The sequence below is a fragment of the Neopsephotus bourkii genome, unplaced genomic scaffold (genome assembly GCF_033783945.1).
Source record: "Neopsephotus bourkii isolate Nb327-2 ecotype Australia unplaced genomic scaffold, CSIRO-AGI_Nbou_v1 NB_107, whole genome shotgun sequence".
Classification (NCBI taxonomy): domain Eukaryota; kingdom Metazoa; phylum Chordata; class Aves; order Psittaciformes; family Psittacidae; genus Neopsephotus; species Neopsephotus bourkii.
Genome location: NW_026900624.1, coordinates 13,178,518 through 13,200,164, shown reverse-complemented (window position 1 = coordinate 13,200,164; position 21,647 = coordinate 13,178,518). Strand labels below are relative to the sequence as shown.

Below are 21,647 nucleotides of genomic sequence, written 5' to 3'. Positions count from 1 at the left end.
AATGATGGGCTTTGCTTTAATTTGCAGAAATAGTAAAAACAAAGAAGGAAATAAAAAAGAAGTCTGACCTTTTAAGTTTTCTCTTATGTTAGAGCGACTGTGAAGAAACAGGAAAGATGTTTCCAGGATGTTTTTGTATTAACAATCCATGTCGAGGATCAGATGGGCTAATCCTGGGTGGTTTTGCAGTATGTGGAAGACAAACATGTCCTGAGATTGACAGCTCTGCATGCTGACAAGCAGCCAAAAGGCTACATCATATCTTTGCTTTTACCTTTTGTGTCAATTTACTGCTGGCCCAAAAGCAGTTTCCAGTGCAGTGACTGTATTTGTAACTGTAAAGGCAGGTGAGGTTAGAGTATGGTTTCACAGTGTGAAACAATGTCTGAAACACACACACACACAAAAATAATAAAAGGAAGGGAAAAAAAAGGAAATAAAGTAAAAATCACCCCAAATTAAAGAGAGGCAGTATCCTACCACTCACTGCAGGCATTCAGAGTGTAGCGGTGAACAACCCTGTCCAGCAAGCTTGCAGCTGGCAAAGGGGATACCCTGGTTGTGGGGTAATCACAAAGGCTTTAAGGATGTGCTGTCAGTATCCCCTTTTCCACTGAAATTATAGCAGAAGAGGCACAGAAATGTACTGTTTGTGTATTGGCTGAGATGGCATTTTTGAATCACAGTTCCCTACAATAGTGTGTTTCCCATACCTAAATTCCACTCCTCACCAAGCCCCTTTCCAATCCCCCCAGCCATAGACTCCAGATAATACAATTTACTAAGTCACACTCTGGTTAATAAACACAGCTGTTTTGTCCAGCCTGCTGACAATATTTATACGAGTGTTCAAACGTAGACCCAAACTTCCTGCCTTAGTTTACCTTTTTTCAGTTTGAAGAAACAAGACATTTTGCCTGCTCTGCATCCTTAAAGGTCAGAGAGTGTGATAATGAAGTGCTATAACTGACAGGCTGCTTATTGACTTCAGAGCTAACAAAATGATAAGAGAAAATTACTTTGCCTCCTGTTTTCAGAAGTAAAATCAGATTGGAGACCTTCCCCCAAAGACAATCGATTACATACTTGAGAAGTTGTTGCTAAGACTGAAGAGGTTATAGTCACGTAAGCTGTCAACCAAATTCAGTAGCACACACTTGAATCCCAGTTATCTGCAGCAAAGCCTTTTTTTACACTAGGTGCCAACATACAGTTTTCAGGTCCAACAGACAAGTATTTTTGCACGATATTCAGCATGAGGTTTCTGTGAGGATATTATGGGTATAACATGAATACACAGTGACTGCTATTCCTTGTTATTCTTTGTTTGCTTCTCTGTGTAACAAAACTGACCGTAAGCACCCTTTACTCCCAACTTTTCCATCCTGCCTTCTTTTTGCATACAGGTAAGATATAATGCAAGAAATGCATGCAGTCCGAGATATTTTTGCTCTGAAAAAAATTCACCATCTGCAAAGCAAAGGAGGAATAGCCCAGTCATTGGAATGTATTACAGTTTATTTCCAGGTTGTTGATACTGTTTTGCAAATGGAAGAATTTGAACTTTACACACAAAAGCATGAAGAGCTACCACAGAAATTCCTCTCTTGCAAGAGAAGAATTTCCTTCCGTCAAGTCACCACAATGTGACTCATCATGTCTGGGGAGTGCTCTGTTTAAGGAGAGTTGGTCACTGAAGATGTTGAAGAACTACAACTCAGCATTGGATCAAGGCACTGCAGGGAGCTAGACATGAAGAGTGAGGATGGGCAAGCCACTTCTGCATGGTGACTTCTGTGTATGGTACAGCAGCAGAAAGGAGTTCAGTGAAGTCTAGTCTTCCCCTGACACAGGCTGAGCAGTCATGTGAATTACGCTGAGCTCCTGGCCTCACCATCCTTTCAGCTCAGCTTTTCCCCTTCTAGCATTTATTTCAGTAAATTTTTGTAAATTATTTTTTCATTTATTTTGTAACAGTGTATGGAGTTTCAGCCTGTTGCTTTCCATGCAGCTCTTCTGTTATATTTGTGCTCTGATATGTGAACAGATACCTTTCGAACTGCAATTCAAAATAGCAACTATTTCTAGAGCTTCTTATTTTAATGAGGTAGAAAATCCAGATATTTGCCTAATATTCCAGGGTCAGATCAGGTGGATAGTTAAATGAAACAGTCTTAAGTTCTGACCAGGAAAGGAGCCTTCCCATTTTCACATTCAGGAAGAAAATACCCATCTTTAACACTGCCACTTTAACTTCTTAATGTGCTTTCAACATGTTACACTTTTGCTATGACACAGTAATCAGACTAGAGCCAGCTTCCTTCGTGGTTTCCCTGGAAATGCTGAAAAATGAACTATTCTCATTGTCTCAGCATTGGTCGTGCTGCAGTGTACCCTTACTCCCAAAGTATTGCTATTGCAGGAAAGAAGTGTGGCTAGCTGGCGATGGAGGATGAGGAAGGCTACACCGCTTTAAATTTACGACCCTCAACTTCAGTTATCACTCCTGGATATTTGAGCAACAAGAAATGTTCTGCATTTAAGGCTCCAGGCAGTTGTGTTTTAGTAGACAGTAAGTACAATTGAAATTAGCTATTCTATTTAAATAAAAATGTAACTTAAATTTTCATGTTCATGGTGATTGCTTTAGAATCCTTCTAAACTTTATAGCATGCTCTGATATAAATGTTCATAAAGACAGCAGAAAGAAAAATCATAATGGAGTCTTGTGTGCTACGGGCTATGATCGCAGATTATATTCTTTCTGAAGCCTATCTTTACTCCAATTATTTTTTCCATTTATTTCAACACAGAAAACAAATTCCACCTTTATTAGGAATTTTTATCATTTTGGTAGGAGTCATTTTATACGACAGAGCACTACAAGAGAAGAAGGCTCTATAGTTTTATCAGATAATATAGGCCTAGGAAATGGAAGCAATTTCCTCAGCTGTGGGGAGTAGTGGTGCCCTGTTTATCAGTCTTAATAATGAATGTAAGCTCTGAGTACGTATTTTTATTTGTTTGTATCTAAATTTTTTCTGTAAACAAATTTAATGTTCATTGTGACCATTAAATGATGACTTGAAGACTGTTGCTGATGCTCATAAATTCACCAGGTGGCTTATGTGTGAAATAAATGTCATTGCTGCTATTTTCAGTTTGGGTAGAGTAGACAGAGACTAAATTAACATCACTTTGGTGCTGTCTGAAAAAGATCTAGGGCTATCCATTGAGAATGACTACTTGGCAAAGAGGATGCAGGAGAGGCTGTTAAAAAGCAGCAGCCAGAATCATAGAATCATAGAATAGTTAGGGTTGGAAAGGACCTTAAGATCATCAAGTTCCAACCCCCCTGCCATGGGCAGGGACACCTCACACTAAACCATATCACCCAAGGCCTCGTCCAACCTGGCCTTGAACACTGCCAGGGATGGAGCATTCACAGCCTCCTTGGGCAACCTATTCCAGTGCCTCACCACCCTAACAGGAAAGAATTTCCTCCTTATATCCAATCTAAACTTCCCCTGTTTAAGTTTTAACCCGTTACCCCTTGTCCTATCACTACAGTCCCTAATGAAGAGTCCCTCTCCAGCACCCCTATAGGCCCCCTTCAGATACTGGAAGGCTGCTATGAGGTCTCCACGCAGCATTCTCTTCTCCTGGCTGAACAGCCCCAAACCAAGAATAAAAGGGAGTGTGATCTAGCAGCAGTGCTTCCTGAAAAGAAACAGGTTGACAAGCTCAGAAAACTTTTAACTCTTTTGATATGCACAGAGAACATGACTTATGATCAAATTATACTGGGAGGGACCTCTATAGTTCATCTTTCTCAGTCTTTTGCTCAAAAGGGCTAGCTCTAAAGCCTGATCAAATTGCTCAGGGCCTTGTCCACTTGAGTTCCTGAAGCCTCCAGGGCTGAATATCTCACAGCCTCCCTGGGTACTTTTTCCAGTCCTGAAGGAAAAGAATTTTTGTTCTGCACATCTAATTGGAAATTTCCTTGATGCAACTTGCAACTCTCATATTGTGTCTTTTTGCTGTGCCTCTCTGGGAAGAGTTTGGCTCCATCTATAATGCCCTTCTAGGTAGCGAAGGGCTGAAATTAGGCCCTCCCTCAGGCTCCTCTTCTCCAGGCTAAACAAGCCTACGTCCTTCAGCCTCTCTGTAGGTCCCTGACCAATTCAGCGTTCCTCTGATGGACTCTCTGCACTTATCTGATATGTCTCTTAAACTGGGAAGCTCAGCACCAGACACAATACCCTGTTGTAATCCTTTCCACTAATCACTCTTACAATTTCACTGGCTTTATACTTCTGATAAATAATACCTCATAGTTTTTCAAGTCGTAAAGCATCTTCCAGAAAATACTGAGATTTCACATATAACATGGAGAAGAGAAGGCTGCGTGGAGACCTCATAGCAGCCTTCCAGTGTCTGAAGGGGGCCTGTAGGGATGCTGGGGATGGACTCTTCATTAGGGACTGTAGTGATAGGACAAGGGGTAACGGGTTAAAACTTAAACAGGGGAAGTTTAGATTGGATATAAGGAGGAAATTCTTTCCTGTTAGGGTGGTGAGGCACTGGAATAGGTTGCCCAAGGAGGTTGTGAATGCTCCATCCCTGGCTGTGCTCAAGACCAGGTTGGACAGAGCCTTGGGTGATATGGTTTAGTGTGAGGTGTCCCTGCCCATGGCAGGGGGGTTGGAACTTGATGACCTTAAGGTCCTTTCCAACCCTAAGTATTCTATGATTCTAAAAATGGCTCCATGATTGTCAAGTACAGTGGAATAATCACTTCTGTTGACCTGCTGGCTGCAGTCTCGCCAGTGCACCCCAGTCCTGGTCACTTTCACTGCCACAAAGACACTTGAGGACTCACATTGAACTTGTCCATCAGGACCCTGAAGCATAGCTTCTTTCTAGTCTCCTACCTGTACTGGTGCATGGACTTGTATTGTTACACATGCCAGATACCATATTTGCCTTTGTTAAGCACTTACAGCCCATTCCTAGGATTTTTAGGTCCCTTTTAAAAGGAAAGCCTGCTTCCAGCATATCAGTCACTATCTCAATGTGGTGCCATTTACAGTCTCTTCAAATTGCATTAACTGATGAGGGTTAGGGTCATCTCACTTAACTATGGCTATGTGAGTTTTAGTTGCCAAGTCTATCTGGACTTCTAGGCATCTCTGGTGTTTCTTTTCACCTAACAAAAGTGTCCCTGGAGGTGCTTGCTTTTACACACTGGACTCCAGTAAAGAACTTGTTATGTGCAATCTTTTTCAATAAGTCTGAACATTCTAGAATAGATAGTATGAATATCACAGAAAACTGCTGAGCACTGCTTCCCAACAAGGAAAAATGCATATATTTTTAATATATATATGTGGATACTCAGCTGTAAAATTCTGGAGCACTATAATCCTAATTAGACTTTGAATCACAATGGAAATCTGAAGAAAGAGCCTGAAGAAACGAGAACAGTTTAATGTACAAACACTGCGATTATTTAGAAATCCCAATCACGGGTTCCAGAAGTAATCATTGAAACCTAGGTGGTAAATTTTACTTTTTAAGATGAAGAAGTCACAAGAATTGTTTTATTATTTCCAGAACAGTGAGAACAGCAAAATTTAATCTGTTTATGAGTGTCATGAGAAGAAGTTGTAATCTAACAGTCGAGCCTTAGTTAATAAATATTCTCAGTGGTAAGTATATATTTTCTCAAAATTACTCTAGGAAATTCAGAACAGTGATTATAAAAACTGCATTGAGACAAAAAAAGAGGCTCTGCAGAAGGAAGTTGTGAAAGCTCCATCCCTTGCATTTTAAGTTTAAGGCCAGGTTGGACATAGTCTTGGGTGACACAGTTAAGTGTGTGATGTCCCATGTCAAGCAGGTTGGACCTGGATGATCATAAGGTCCTTTCCAACCCTAACTATTCTACGATTCTATGATGAAGATGAACTGGTGTTGTTAGAGAGGAGGTAACATCACTGCATGGAGAGAAGAGTTGTTAGTTTTGTTGCTGAATGTGTTTATTGTTTGTCTCAGGAGCCTCTGCCTCATCTTCCATATGGCGGCCAGTGGCCTTTGCTTTCCTCGCTTTGTGCGTGGTGCTGCTGCTGGGGCTGGTAGCCCTGCTGGCCCTGTGTAAGTACGAAGGTGTCTCAAGATGCTGATGTGTGAGTGAATTCCAGATGTATGGCTGCTTCTTCTCTCCCTGCAGACTGTCCCTGTTTCCGCAGTGAAAATAATAAGGCAAGAAGGGAAACAGTGCAGCTCTCCCACAGAAGTAACCCCATGGCTGAGTGTCAGCACAGGTCACTCAGGATCACTACTATCAGCACGTATAGTTACCTTAACCATAATGGTCACACTAATCCTAACACAAGATCTAAACCTAACTAAACTTAACCCTAAAACTAAGCCCTAATCTTAATCCTAAACTCAATAACCCTAACATTAAAAATGATCCCTGATCCTATCCCTAAGCATAAAATTAACCCTTAAACTGAACTCCAAGTGTAATCCTAAACCATAAACCTAAACATAACCCCAACACTAACACCTAATGTCTAACTCTAATCATAGCGACCCTAAACCTTCTCCTAATCCTAACTCCAACCTTAACCCTAACCCACACCTTTAAGCCTAATCCTGACCTTCACCCTAAAACCTAACCCTAACCTTCACCCTAAAACCTAACCCTAACCAATGACTAACCCTAACCCCTAACCCTTAACCCTAACTCATATCTGGAATGTTTAATTTCCACAGTGGTAGCTCACCTCATTAGATACACAATCAGGGTAGTAGTGCTTCCCCCACCCCCTGTGACTGTTACTGGAATATTTCACAGCTACTCTCTTTTTTTCTTGGATTCCAAGCTTTTTACAAGGAGGGCAATTCTGGCATTGAAGCACTGTGACTGGTCCATTTGTCCACAATTACAGCAGATTTTCCACAGCAACATTTCAATGAACAACCAAATATGATGCCAATACATTTGGAAGCAGAGACAGGGAATCCTCGTCTCCTTTTTGGCAGGAGGGAAGCAGTTCCAGGTGCCCAGAACAAATACTCAAGGTGGTCCATGGCATTACAGCAATGTTAGCTCAGAGGCAATTCTTCAGGTTTCTACTCTGACACCATCCCTTTCTTCCCCACAATACAAAGCTGAACTGTCAACAACCCACCTGTAGCTTTGTCTAATGACCTCTGAAAAACTTCAAGGGTGGAGATGCCCTCACCTTCCCAGGTGACCTTTTCCAGTGCTGCACAACCCTCCTGGTTAAGAAAATGTGGATGATGTACACACGATGGTGGATGTACAAATAAAGTAGACAAAAAGAAAAAAAGTCAAAAGCTACAAACTGAAGCTGCAATTAAAGCTACAATTTTTATAAAACCAATCTTTGATAAGCAGTTTCATACCCTTCAGTTTTTCAGGTTTCCAAGGACCCTGAGGAAGGAAAGAAGCTGCAGGAAATGAGGGAAGCATTATGTTTTGAAGGGAAGGAGAAGAATGGTAAATGTGGTTGTTATGTAAATAAACACAAATCACCCCCTTTACAGAGCCCATTGTCTGAGACACTGTAAAATCACAGGAAAAAAATCTGACTGGTTCATGTCTGGTTTTAACTGTGGTAGTATTTGAGGTGTGGATATGTGTACACTAACATGCAAAACAATTTATCTCTTGCCCCTCAAGAGCTTAGCTGATTCATGGCTCCCCCTAATCTTTCCTCAGTCAAGCCAGTAGCTAAAGCCCTGTATGCCTCACAAAGTCTTCATAATACTCCTTCTGATTTCTAGAAACAAAATGTGCCCTCTGTCCAGCAAGCTGGCAAAACAGTGGAGCTAACAACTGCTTCTACATTTCAAAGCAGAAGAAAACATGGAAGCAAAGTCAAGAGTTCTGTTCCTCAAGAAACTCCACTCTTCTTGTGCTAAAAGACAAAGCAAAGATGGTACATCTTTTTTTATGCTTTTAACCTCATGCATTTCTTTATGTGATGTGTTTTCACACAGGCAGAAAGTAGTTGGGTCATGTGTTTAAGTTTCCCTGGTGAAGCAGCCTTCCTGGAAGTCACAACATTGTCATGACTTGCAACGCTTTCTAAATTGTGTGCTGTGAAGATTACGCATTACATTAAATAGAACAAGCCATTGCATAAAGTACCTTTGTTAGCTAATACTTAGGTTTTCACAGAGAAAATAATTTTCATATTATCAGCATGGAGGAGAGAGACCCAGCACACAGAATGCATGCTTTCATTCTCTTTTTCCACATGTTTTATTACTACAGGCTCCCGACATCAAATTCACATCTACCATGAAATGTAGAGAGTGTCTGATTCATCATGGTACTATCATTTGCATGCTGCAGTGCAAAATGGCTATAAAAGGTTGTTTTCTGGTCTTGTGTTATGCCCTCACAGAGAGCTGTTAATGGTAGCACAAAGACTAGACAGCCTTGGACTTTAGGGAATTACTAATTTCAAGTAGTCTTACTAATTTGGGGTTGTTTTTGATAACTAATTAAAAATCTCTAATTTGCTGTTAAGATCATATTTTCCCTTTTTGTACACATATATCTAGAAACTTTTTTTCCAAAATATATTAAGCTTACAAAAAAAAACCCAAATAACCTTTTTTTTGCTACATAAAACTTCGAAAAGGAAACAAGCTTCCCTGAAAATCTTTCTCCTTTTTCCAGAGGGAGTTAGTTTCAGACTGGGGTTCTCAACTATTATTTTAAGGCATAAAGGATGGCCTTTTGGCTTTTTTTTTTTTTTTTTAATGAAAAACAGATGAGATTTAAGTGAAAATCAGAGACAAAATAGAAAGTGGAGAAATGATTTATTATTGTGTTTAGCAGCATCCTGAGGTTAGAATCATGGTTCCCATTGTTGGGAGACACCTGAACACCACACCTTCAGTGTTGAAGAGATTGTTTTGATGTGCTATATATATCCCTGGATAGCTTCATTCCAGATGTCCGGGTGCTTATTTTTATTTCCTTGTTTGGTATAGGCAGCTGCAGCTAGGATGAGGCCACAGCAGTTTAAGCCAGCTGTGAATTTTAGATTTTGGATGAGTACCTAGACATGCTACTAAGTAGCAGTAGAGTAGTTGGATGACATGAAAGGGCTAAAATGCTGAGGAATCTTTTAGGTAGCACTTAGGTGCCTATGGAATTATTCCAGTGCCTAAGCACAGGTTTCTAGAGCAATCTGAAATTACCTGTTCAACCTCCAAGCAATACCTCAGCAAGGCACAGTTCTCCCATAGGTTCTCAGTCCTGTCTGTCAGCCCTATGTAAAGACCTCAGACCAGCTGGAGAATCTCAAAAGGTATGAGAGGCCTGTATTTAGGTCACAGACTCTGCCCTCTAGGTTGGGAATTATCTCACCTAACTTCAGGCATCTACAGCATAAGTGGCCTGCAACTTCAAAGCTACTTCCTCAGGCTCTGTTAACAGTCACTGGGAGCTCTGGGCTATAGGAAGTGCTCAGTAGCACTCCCACTGGGTGAGGTGGGTCAGTTGTCATGCTCCACTTGGCCACACTTCTGCTGACTCCAATCGGTGCTTAAATAGTGTTCTCATAAGTATATCTAAATTGCAGATGTCTAAAGGCAGTGTAGATACCTAAAGGCAGACAAGGTTTCTGTTTATTTTAAAAAGCAGTGGTTTTACAGATCATTTCTCTTTTTCTCATTTACAGTACATTTCTCGCAATTCAAGAAACAATGATATTTGAATGATCCTATAATTAGAGCAGTCAGTATTGCCTCATAGAAAACAAGCATGGAGAACAGATCACTTTCCTATTGAGTAAGAGTTACCTCCTTTGGTTGCAGAACCTTCAAGAAGACACAGGAACTTAGGTCTCATTTTTGAAATATTATTGTGATGATTTTCTCATACGTACAGGTTTCTCTGCCACAGGATTCACAGTTTTACTGGGTTGGATTATCATACATATCTGAAAGGAGTGGCTGGTACTGGGAGGATGGAACAGCTTTTTCAAAAGAAGCAACAAATTGGTAAGCCTTCATAGTTTAGGACCAGTGCAGTTCTAGCCGGTGTGCCCCAGTAAATTATATGAGACTTGTGCTTCCTTTTACTTGCTCATGCTTGTCACATGTGCAATGATGAAGGAGCATGGAGACTATAGTATCTGCTATGGAGCTTCAGATTCATGTCCTGTGTAAGGAACAATGGGTGGCAAAGTACAGCTCAATCACAGTAACATGATGAAAGGACCACCTAGCACAAATAAAGTATCTCCAAGGGGGAAATAACTCTACATTCCAGTGGAAAATGATTACAAATGGGCTAAATATCAATCACGTGCTATTACCAGGATGTCATTAAAACATATTTTTTAACTTCCTAGGGTTTTGTTATATGACAGCATCTTCTGTGCCTCCTTATATGGACGGATCATTTATGCCAGCCACTCCTGTTCAACACAGCAGTTCTGGATCTGTGAGAAAGTGGCTGTTCATTTCACCTGAAGAAGCAGTGCAAGAAGAGATGTGGGATCTGCCACTGTGAGATACCCACTTTAGGATTTGTCATGCAGTTTTCTCAGAACAGTGATTCAAATGGGTGTGTTATTAGAGGCTAAGTCTTCCTCTTTGTCTGCATTTTCCCTTCCAGGTTTACAAATCAGAGAGGAAAAAAGAAAAACAACCTACAAAGCTAGAAACTACTAGCTGCAGTCAAGCAATGATTCTTGCATGGCTAAGTTGACAACCACAAATTTTTGCAGAGCTTTATGTTTTTGAGCTTCAGTCAGCATTTTACACTAACACCTGCCAGGCATGAACCAAACCGACCACATCTTTGATGATTTTTCTCACTGACTTTCTTAATGTATGCACTAACTACTGTCCACACATAACCCTCTTCTAGAGCAGTTTGCCCAGGCATGCCTTCTTTCCTAAATCTATTCTGCCAGCTGTTACCCTGGTTGAGTTACAGGGACACAGAAAGAACCCAAAGCTCTATCTATGCATAAAAATATATTCATATATATATATTTATAAAATTTAAAGGACAACTGTGAGAAGACTACAGGAAATCCCTGGAAGCAATCTCTTCAAAAAAGCAGAGTCAAATGTCACATTTGGATTAAAATATTACCTGAATAACTTCAGTGCTATGATATTATAAATTGCTGTGCAAATTACAGTAAGAATATTAATTATGTGCTCCATTCAGAGCTACACACAATTTGTATTCAAACTGATGCAAAATCCATTGCCACACTTGAGCTCTTCTATTATATCCACACTGCTTGAGTTCTCTGGACCCCAAGGTACACACTGTGCATCCTGTATTATTAAAGCACTTGTCATACTTCTTGAAGGAAGATGATGCCTCAAATTTTCTGGGTGGAGTTTCATTGTATGAGTTCCTTGAAGTTGTATGTCAGCATCTGTTTTGTATTACATATGCATATATTCCTTGTGTATATATACCTTGTATTGTGTGCATGTGCCTTAGTATTTGGAGACTTCCCTTAAAATAAGTGAAAAAATGATAGTATGTTTTTAATATTAAATATTTCCTTGGAAAATATTCTTACAGACTGAAGCAGTTCCTTGGTATAAAAATGAACCCTTGTTCCTAAAACGCTAAAATATCATAGAATCACAGAATCTTTAGGGCGGGATGGAGCTGGGCATCACCTACAGATGTCGTGGTCCAGAATCGTGACACCTACATGGCAATCCACTCTTATTTTTCAACCAAAAACTACCTGCCTACTGACTATCTGTTGAGTGCTCTCAGGCACCAGAGAGTTTGGGAGATCTTCATCCTTGGAGACTGCATGAGATTGACTTGGATAAGTCTTTGATCAAGTTCATCAGAGTTTAGTTCTGCCCCAGCTTTAAATAGGTGGTTGAACCATTTGAGTTCCAGAGGTTCCTTTTAAACAACAGCACTTAGGACATCAGTCTTAAGACACCATGGTTCAATCACGCATCTTTTCTTGGGGGTGCCTGAATTCTTGACACAGTTCTCAGCTCTGGCTCACGCATCTCTAATGACAAGTGTCCAGCTACACAACCTCACTACTACCCTACAGATTCACATTGCCCTAAGCCTGACTTGTCTTTCCCACAGAAACTTTTGCCCTTAACAGGAGCTTTCAACTGCTATTAGTTTGCCCATAGAGCATGGTCTTTCATGCTGTCCCTGCCTTCACTTGGTCAGTTTTTGCATTTGTTTTGTGTTAAATTAAATAAGCCTCTACTCATCTGAAACATCTGAGGCAGGAGGAGAGGTGCCAACCTCTCAGAGACTTCTCTCTTGACATCATGACTTCAATGCATCCTGTTCTCCTGGTAGGGGAATTTCCAGAGGAAAAAGGGAAGAGTGCACAGCACTGTGCAGAAAGGCCAACAAACTGTGAACCAAGCTTTGCAAGAAAAAAATGGGCTCTTATTGCAACTGAGTGGTGCAGAGGATTTGAGTTACTAAATAAAGCAGCATCCAGTCTGTTTCTCACGTCCTGAATTTTTCTCTCCAAGTTACAAAAATGTGGAACAGATAAAGCAGTTCTGGGTGGTCTACTATTGTTACTGTGTGCATTCTCCCCTAAAAATTATAGTGACTTTTCCCTTCTTACTCATAGATCACAGAATCATGGAAAGATCTAATTTTATAGCCCTTAACACTGAATAATCAAAAAGGCACAGAGCTGAAGTTAGTCTACCTCTGAGATGAATTGAAGGTGTTTGTTTCGGTTTTGAATGTGAAAAGTTCAAAGGAGATGGAAGTCATGGGAAGGTTAAATGGAAAAAAGGGGAACTACCACGCTGTACATATGCTGTGACTCATGTCATCCCTGCATGTCTTTAGAAGGGGGGATGCAGACCCAGGCTAAGACATATGGGTGAGAAGAGAGTTCTTCCCCTGAGGGAGGAAAAGGAGAAGTCACATGCAACATTTGAATACTAGTATCTTGCCTTAAGGCATATAAAGTGTGAGTCGTCCTCCTATCCCCACCCTCCTTCTGCTTTTCCTTTTGCTTCTTCACAAATCATTCAGTCTGTCTTTTAAGAGGATCATTACTGAACCCCGAATGAGTTCCCAGACCATGCCTATGAATACAGACGAAGAGGGTGGATACTCTAATTTATATCACCTGCCACAGCATCCAGCCAGATGCTACATGTCCCTGAACATCAACAAAGGTACAACTGATGCTTGCTCTTTGAACTTTCTGCACTACGACAATAATAGTAGGAACAGTTTATTTTGTTTAGGTCAGTAAGTAACACACTTATGTGTTTAATGTTATAGATTTTATGCACTATTTGGCATGGTTTTGTCTGACAAAACCCAGCATGCATGAATGTGAAAGTGCATAGAGTGGAACTACTGCCATTACTTGCCTTGAATTTCTGTAGGAAAAGACAGGTGGCTGCAGGATCAAACTCTAGAATGTAGGCATAAGTTTTTATGTGGTTAGTTTTATTTATGGTTTATTTATTGTTACAGGAAATGGCTGTAGACATAGGGCAATCTGACTTTAATAGAAAAAAACCCACCCTTTACTTTTTGACCTCTGAACCTTAATATGACAGAAAATGCTTAAGGCTGGAAGGGATGAGGCAGCATCAGGCCTGTTATGTCATTTCCGTTCTTCAAATCCCACAGGTCCACTTGGGCTAAATCATAGAATTATAGAACAGTTAGGGTTGGAAAGGACCTTAAGATCATCTAGTTCCAATTCCTTGTCATGGGCAGGGACACCTCACACTAGGCCATGTACTTCAAGAGGGCATCCAGTCTTAAGTTAAATATTTCTTTATCTAAAGGTCCATCATACCTCATTGCCATGGTTGTTTGGTGATGGTAACTCTCGGGAACTTTTGAACCCAGGGAAACTTCAGTGGATATTTTGCACTCTGGAGTTTTCCTGAATTAGGCTTCAGCCTTGTGGTAGCATGCAGAGTGAGCACTGTGTGCCCCCAGAGCAGGAAGGATTTCTGCAAAGTAGATGGTAAAGATGGTATTCAAACCATCCTTACTCTGTTCTGACAAAGCACAGTAACAGAGTACTACCAAAGGAGAACAGCATCATCACCTACTTCTAAGGCAAAGGATAACTACAGTGTTCCACAGTTTCAATATTCGTCAAAGACAAGCAATCCCCTACCTCTTCCATTTAAACCATGTCTAGTGTCTTCTTTCAAAGAGATATCTTTAACAGAGGCACCACATCTTCTGAGCTTGCATTTGGGTTGATCCTTAAAATATACAGCCTGGAAGGGGAACTCTTTCAAGAGTTACCATTTGGCTTTTCATGAAGGGGTGGAGGGTTGGGAGTGCTGCTGAAATGGGTACCTGCTCTTGGATAAATTGTTGATTTCTCCCAGGGCACTCTCTTCCACTTGCTGTATGGTGGCCAGCTATCTTTACTTTCTTTGTGCTGTGCCTGGCCCTCACCATAGGAATGGTAATCCTAGGTAAGTGCTCAAATATACTGTGTGCCTTTATTCATGTGTCCATTTTTCTTGAAAACTGACTGCTACACCAGGACATCATGTTAACACCTTCAACTGAAAGAAGAAAGGTGGCTGACTGTTACAAGGACAGTCATAGCTCATTCTCCCCACATATACAGTCCTTTCCTCTCCTCCTAGTTGGCTATGATAAACACTCTGAAGCTGAGTGCACATAAGGCTCTGAGGGAAGCAGTATTTTTAAGTCTGGACCTATGCTCAGAGCAAGGATATAGAAGTCAAGATGATACATTCTGGAAGAAGCGGGAGGAATGGATTCTGTCCTCATCCATCTATTACTCATTTATTTGCTAATTCAAATTAAGTTATAAAATTCTGATGTGACTGTCATAAATCAGTCTCTAGTTCCCCTTCACCTCTTCTCTTGTTGTTCAAGTCTCCCTACTCTACTGCAAGAGCGGTTCTTATCTCATTCCTTTGATGAACCTTACATGTTTGTGGACTACTTAAATTAATTCACAGTAGTACATCAAAAATGGGCACACTTTTAGTACTCAGATTCATGAGAAAATCTCAGTTTTTCTGTCTGTTTCACTCAGTCATCACAGAAAGACACTCATATTTATATTAGCTTTTATAATGTGTGACATGACTGTACCTATGTTTTCTACCATGGAGCCTGGAGATAGTAATTCTGAGATGTTGCTACTGGAAGCCAGTGTCAAATACTGTTGAGGAAGTTATATGAAAAAGTCCTCCCCACTTTCTTCAGAAATTTTACAAACTTTAATAGTAAAAGGCTTTTTCAATCTGAAGAACGTTTTGAATTCTAGTTTTTTTAAAAATCTTATAAAACTTCCTTTCAGATCAACACCATCAGTTCAAGATGGTCCTTCCTAAGCATATTTTTTGCATTATTTTAGTCCTTTATTAGATGACCATGTGATCTGCAATGACACTGTGATTAAACTGCGCTTAAAATTTGGAAATGTTTTTATTCATAATTTTCTGATCTGCTAATCTCACAATATGAGACACTGTAGCATCAGACTTGCATGTGAGCACGCTGTTGCAGAAACTGAATTTGCAATACATGATGAAACATGTATCATGCAGTAGCAATGTCACAGCTTTTTTTGTCTCATGAAGAATATCTTTATGAACTCCAGGTCTCAGAGGTTCTAAGGCACCTGCGGGACATAATGAAAACTTGCAAGGACTAAAAGAGAAATTGTGCTTGATGGGTGATGACAACAGTAAGAACAATAGTAAGTAGAACTACTGCTCACACAGCCTGAAATCTAGGTGTTAGGCCTTATATCAGATTAAACAAGGATGCTATATGCCCCATCAGATTAACTAATGAGTTTAAAAAAAGAATGTGACCTGTAAAGTGACATATACATTTCAGTTCTGCATTACTCTTCATTTATCAGGCCTATGGGTATAGAATTCTCCACTCTGCTTTTGACTATTTATAAGCAAGTGATGGTTTCTTTCTGTTCTAGGACCTGCATGTACTCTCTGCCCTGCAAACTGGAAATGGGTTGGAGGCAACACCTGCTTCTACTTTTCAGAAAAGAAGGCCACATGGCAGGAAAGTGAAGACTTTTGCTTCTCCCAGAATGCCACCCTTCTTATGCTGAAAATGAAAAGCAAGTTGGTATGGTTCCAATCACACTGGCATTTCTTTGCATTGGTATCAACTACTCCAAATTCCTTGCCAGTCAGCAAGTATCTCTTATGTTACATAGTAATAGAGGTAGTGTTAGCAAGGTCTGAGGCAATGCAGACTGCAGAATGTTTAACCACCGGATGTGTAATGATGAGGTAGCTAACAACACAGGATATTACTCAGCCAAACAGTGAACATGAGCATCGTGGATCCTGTGACAGTTATAAGGAGTATATTTTTCATTCAGGAAATCTCTTTGAATACTCTGAGAGAAAGGGCTTTAAAAATAATTGCTGCCCTGGTCTTACATTTAGTAGAGATGTCAGACACAAAATATTCCAGAGATGCATGCCAAATAGAGATATTTTCTTCTGGGAAGAGTTGTAGGGGCCTGATGAGTTGTTCAGAAAGTCATTGTCAAATTACCTCCTTTGATTCTTTCTTGATCACTTCCTCTCTTAACAGTAGTTGTTTAGGTACAACAAAGAAAACTACTTACATGCTTCTTGGTGATAAAGGTTTTGCATTTTTTTATAGATTAGCATATCTCAAATATTACCGAAACAGTCTTACTGGGTTGGATTATCATATGGAGTTGATGGCTGGTCTTGGGTAGATGGAATGAAACTTTCTACAAAGAGAATGGACTGGTAAGTTTTCTGAACTTAAACAGCTCGTGTTTTTTCATCTTTTCTTGCACAATATCCTCCCTGTGCACTGAAGGAGGAAGAAACAAAAATCCCACAAACGGCAAAGCCTCAAGGCAGAGTACAGCTGCAGATGTATTTGGAGTTAAAATAACTCATTCTGGTTGGAGTCCCCATGCTGGTTTGGGCTGAAATAAGAGTCAATTTTCTTCATAGTAGCTAGTATGAAGCTGTGGTCTTGATTTGTGCTGGAAGCAGTGTTGATAATACTCGGATATTTTTGTTATTGCTGAGCAATAAATTACTTTTCTGTTTCTCACCTCACTTTCCAGTGAATGGGCTGGAGGTGCACAAGAAGTTGGGAGGGGACACAGCCAGGACAATTAACACCAGCTGATGTCATGCTTAGCATATAAAGCTGGGGGAAGAAGAAGGAGTTATGGCATTTTCTTATGTGTATGGTTTTTGCTTTACCTATTTAGCAGTCTTTATCTCAACCCCTAAGTTTCCTCAGTTTTACTTTTCAGATCATCTCCCCATCCCATTGTGGGATGCGTGAGTGAGCAAGCCACTCTGTGGTACTTGATTGCTGGCTGGGGTTAAAACACGATATCCCCTGAAACAGACAATGAGTCTCAGAAAACTAGAAGTGTGAGCAGGACAAGGAGTCAAAACCACTGCAGACACTGACTTATCTCACAGTTTAAAACCATGCATTCTGTGAAATATTTCATGGCTCTAAAAGAAGCAACCCACACTTCCTTCAACACAGCCTACCTCCTGCAAAACCTGCCTACACCTGCCTCTTCTGCTCAGCCACCAACATTTTGAAACCTTTATTACACACAGAAAAAGTCAACATTAGGTGGAGCAAACCTGTTTTTATTTTCTTTTGTAAAATCTCATTAACTTACTTGGTGCATTTCTCCTTTACTAACCATGGCGGGGGGGGGGGGAATAATTCCCATTATGCTCTGTGTGAAACAATCACTGTATGCAATAACGTGAGAGTCTTCTTCAGGATCTGGAGAACCTTTTTCAAGTGAAGATTCTCCAGGGTCTCTTTGGAAATACACGCTCATTTTTCTTGCAAACTCTTACACTTCCCAAAGCTAGTAAACATCAGGCAGAATGATCTGACTTCTATTTTTTGCAGACCACTGCCTTTCAGTTTCCAGACCCAAATTATCACTATATGAAGCAATAGTTGGACAGGCAGCTTTTGTGAGGAAGTAGTACTATTTTCTGTTTTGATGATATGATGGTACATACATAGACTGTCTTTTTTACATATTAGAGCTGAAGGCAGGTGAAAGAATGATAATAGAATCATAGAATCCTAGAATGGTTAGGATTGGAAAGGACCTTAAGATCATCTAGCTCCAACCCTCTGCCGTGGGCAGGAATGCCTCACACTAGACCATGTCTCCCAAGGTTCTGTCCAGCCTGACCTTGAACACTGCCAGAGATCCTTCAGACTTGAATTATACAAGCTATTATGACCTTCAATATTGTATATAAACTTTTATAAATCTTAAAATGGCTAAGAAACTTTTGCAATAATGTATAATTGTCCAAAAGGGCCTTATGTTTTTTTTAAACACGTGTACCTGGGAATTTTTAATAAGATGGTCTGTTGTTTTGTTTGTTTGTTTGTTTTCTAGGATTGATTTGTCCTTTAAGCAAAACTGTGCATACCTATTTTATCATAGGTTAACAGTTTACAGTGAGAATTGTTATGAGAAACATCCCTGGATTTGTGAGAAGGCAGCAGTTCAGCTGATCTAAAAAGATTATCAACAGAAAAAGAACTGGAAGAGGATGAAGACTTTGATGTTCAGATTTCCAAAGAAGAGGTGTAAAATAACATTTAATACAAATTCAGAGCAGAGTCCATCCTTTCTTCCTAGTGTATTCACACAAAAAATGGAGATGATACAGAAAGCCTTTGCAGATAAAAGGAACCAGTATTAACAAGTATCTATGAATCAGAGACAACATGTTAGTCTTAGTGTTCTAGTTCAGAAACCTGTACTTAAGCAATGCTGACAATCTTGAGCATTATGTACAGCCAAAGGAATCAGAAGTGTAAAGGCCTTTAGGACCACTTCTTATCACTGTTTGGAATTTCATGTATATCCATCTATGCTGACCTCCCATAGTTCTTAACTATTTCCAGCCCTCTCTTCAGCACACTCACTTTCAGCTATTCTGTATTATTTTAAAACTCCAAGGCAGTCTCCTCTCTTTTAGTACTCAGAAACGTGTGTCTCCCTTGTTTTGGCACCCTTGTCCTCTTCTTGACTGGGTATAATATATGAATTTTAGATATGTTCAAATTTTACTTCCAGACAATGTTGGGTTTGCTTTACATGCAATACTATGATCTTCTAAGAATGCCTGTATGTCAGTGTTACATGAGTTTTTATAAACATTATGTTATTATCATAATCACCATTGCACTCATGCAGGGAGAAGGATTCTTGCAAGAATGCCATCTGGTGGCTATTAGTCTTAAAAGAATGCCATCTGATGGCTATTAGTCTTTAGCTAACATAGAATATGTTGTCTCTTTACCTAATGTATCTCATTGTATGAAAAGATGGATATGTGCCATAGTGGCTACACACTCAATGCATGTGACATGAATGGTGGCATTGATAGCTGAAATGCTGTGATGGTATTCAGAAGAATATTAATTGCTGAACTGGGTATGGAATTTTCCAATTTTCCTGGGTTCAGCATTAACAGTCATTTTTCTCCTTCTTAGTAGCTGGTACAGTGTTGTGTTTTCGACTTTAGCCTGAGAGCAATACTGATAACACACCAATAGTTTTAGTTGTTGTTAAGTAATGCTTACAACTTAAACCATTGATGTGTTATCAGGTATCCTGAACCCAGGACACTGGGTAATGTATGTAATGGCAACCACATATTTTTGGTGTTGTATATTAATTGTCTTTCAGAATGGATGATTTTCTAAACATAAATAACTGTGTCTGGTGTACCTTCTTCAGGATGCTGAGGAGAGGGAGGTGGGTAAAAAGCAAGCTCACAGTCCTGGACTTCAGGAAAGCAGAGTTTGGCCTCTTCAAATATGAGTTTTCTGACTCGAAAGAGTCCCATGGGATAAGGTTCTAGAGGGAACAGAACCCCAAGAAAGTTGGTTAATATTCAAGGATTACCTCCTCCAAGTTCAGGAGCCAATTCCAACGAGTAGGAAGTCAGGCAGGAATTCAAGGAGACCTACATGGATGAACAAGTTTATCCTGGCAAAACTCAAACACAAATTGGAAGCATACAGAGAGTAGAAGCAAGGACAGGTAGCTTGGAAGGAACACAGAAACACTGTCTGAGCATGTAGGGGTAAGGTTAGGAAAGCCAAAGCCCAAAAGGAATTTAATCTGGTGAGGGGGGCATCAAAGGCAAAAAGGATGGCTTCTACAAGCACATAGGTGACAAAGAAAGGGAAAAATGTAGAGAAAATGTAGGCCCTCTGCTGAATGAGATCATCAGTAAGTTCAGTAAGGAGAAGTGCAAAGTCCTGTAACCGGAAAGGAACAACCTCATGCACCAGTATATGCTGGGGACTGACCAGCTGGAAAGCAGCCTTGCAGAAAAGAATTGTGGATCTACTGGACACTAAATTTACCATGAGCCAACAGTATGCCCTTGTGGAGAAGAAGGCTTATGGCATCCTGGGCTGCATTCAAAGTGCTGCCAGCAGGTTTAGAGAGGTAAACTTTCCCCTCTACTTAGCACTGGTGAGATAATACCTGGGTCCAGTGCTAGGCTCACCAGTACAAGAAAGACATGGACCTACTGGAGAGAGTCCAGTGAAGGGCCATGAAGATGACAAAGGGACTGAAGCAGCCCCCCTATGAGGGAAGGCTGAGAGAGCTGTGATGGTTTAGCCTGGAGAAGAAAAGGTTTGGAGGAAAATTTATTAACGCATATGAACACCTGAAGGGAGGGTACAAAGCAGAGTGAGGCTCTTTCCAGTGGTGCCCAATGACAGGACCAGAGGCAATGGGCACAAACTGCAACACAGGAGGGTCTCTCTGAACATCAGGAAACACTTATTGTGAGTGGCACCAAACACTGGCACTGGTTGCTTAGAGAGGTTGTGTAGTCCTTGTCCATAGAGATATTCAAAAGCTGTCTGGACATAGTCCTGGACAACCGGTTCTAGGTAGCTCTGCTTGAGCAGGAGGGTTGGAGCAGATGACCTCCAGAGGTTATAGAATCACACAATATTTTAGTTGGAAGAGACGTTAAAGACCATCTAGTCCTATCCCTGCTGCCATGTGCAGGGACACCTTCCACTAGCTTAGGTTGCTCAAAGCCCCATCCAACCTGGCCTTGAACACTTGCAAGGATGGGGCACCCACAGCTTCTCTGGGCAATTTCTGCCAGTGTCTCACCACCCTCATTGTAAAGTATTTATTCCTTACATCAATGCAAATCTACCCTCTTTAAAATCGTTGCCTCATGACCTGTCAGTACAGGTAAAAAGTCTCCCTCTGTCTTTTGTTTAAGTTCCCTTTATATCTTGAAAGGCCACAATAAGGTCTCCCCAGAGGCTTCTGTTCTCCAGGCTGAACAAGCCCAGCTCTCTCAGCATTTCCACTTACAAGAGGTGTTCCAGCCCTCTGATCTGAGGTCCCTTCCAACCTCAATCATCTGGTGAGTCTATGTTTTTTCTAGGAGCTCAAATTTTAGATCCTAGTGAATAAAATCTCTGTGTGATACTGATGTGGCTACGTTGAAATGAGGTGCTCAATTTAGTTTATAGTGCTTGCTATTTTTTAGTAGGAACACTAATTACA

At 40.5% G+C, this 21,647-nt stretch overlaps 1 protein-coding gene and 1 long non-coding RNA gene across 3 annotated transcripts; both read left to right on the top strand.

Annotated features, from left to right (window-relative positions):
• The first annotated feature begins 625 nt into the window (after positions 1–625).
• On the top strand, positions 626–10,580 carry LOC133216638 (natural killer cells antigen CD94-like). Of its 2 annotated transcripts, XM_061361519.1 has the most exons (6): positions 626–2,572; positions 6,058–6,156; positions 7,448–7,534; positions 7,822–7,976; positions 9,944–10,056; positions 10,410–10,580. In XM_061361519.1, exons 1-6 carry the CDS (start codon positions 2,446–2,448, stop codon positions 10,528–10,530), a joined length of 702 nt encoding a protein of 233 aa, XP_061217503.1. In that variant the 5' UTR covers positions 626–2,445; the 3' UTR covers positions 10,531–10,580. The 2 variants fall into 2 exon arrangements, with proteins under 2 accessions (XP_061217503.1, XP_061217509.1); XM_061361525.1 differs by lacking the exon at positions 6,058–6,156.
• A 6,127-nt stretch (positions 10,581–16,707) lies between these two features.
• LOC133214153 (uncharacterized) lies at positions 16,708–18,673 on the top strand. Its single transcript, XR_009726018.1, has 2 exons — positions 16,708–16,821; positions 18,483–18,673. It is a non-coding gene; the product is annotated as an uncharacterized LOC133214153 (long non-coding RNA).
• The last annotated feature ends 2,974 nt before the right edge of the window (positions 18,674–21,647 follow it).

Excerpts from the sequence above, each read along its gene's own strand:
- LOC133216638 (XM_061361519.1), top strand. The coding sequence starts at position 2,446 with ATGGAGGATGAGGAAGGCTACACCGCTTTAAATTTACGACCCTCAACT. Across the intron at positions 6,157-7,447 it reads GGTAGCCCTGCTGGCCCTGT|TTTTTCAGGTTTCCAAGGAC; the intron begins GTAAGTACGAAG and ends CATACCCTTCAG. Across the intron at positions 7,977-9,943 it reads TAAAAGACAAAGCAAAGATG|GTTTCTCTGCCACAGGATTC; the intron begins GTACATCTTTTT and ends TCATACGTACAG.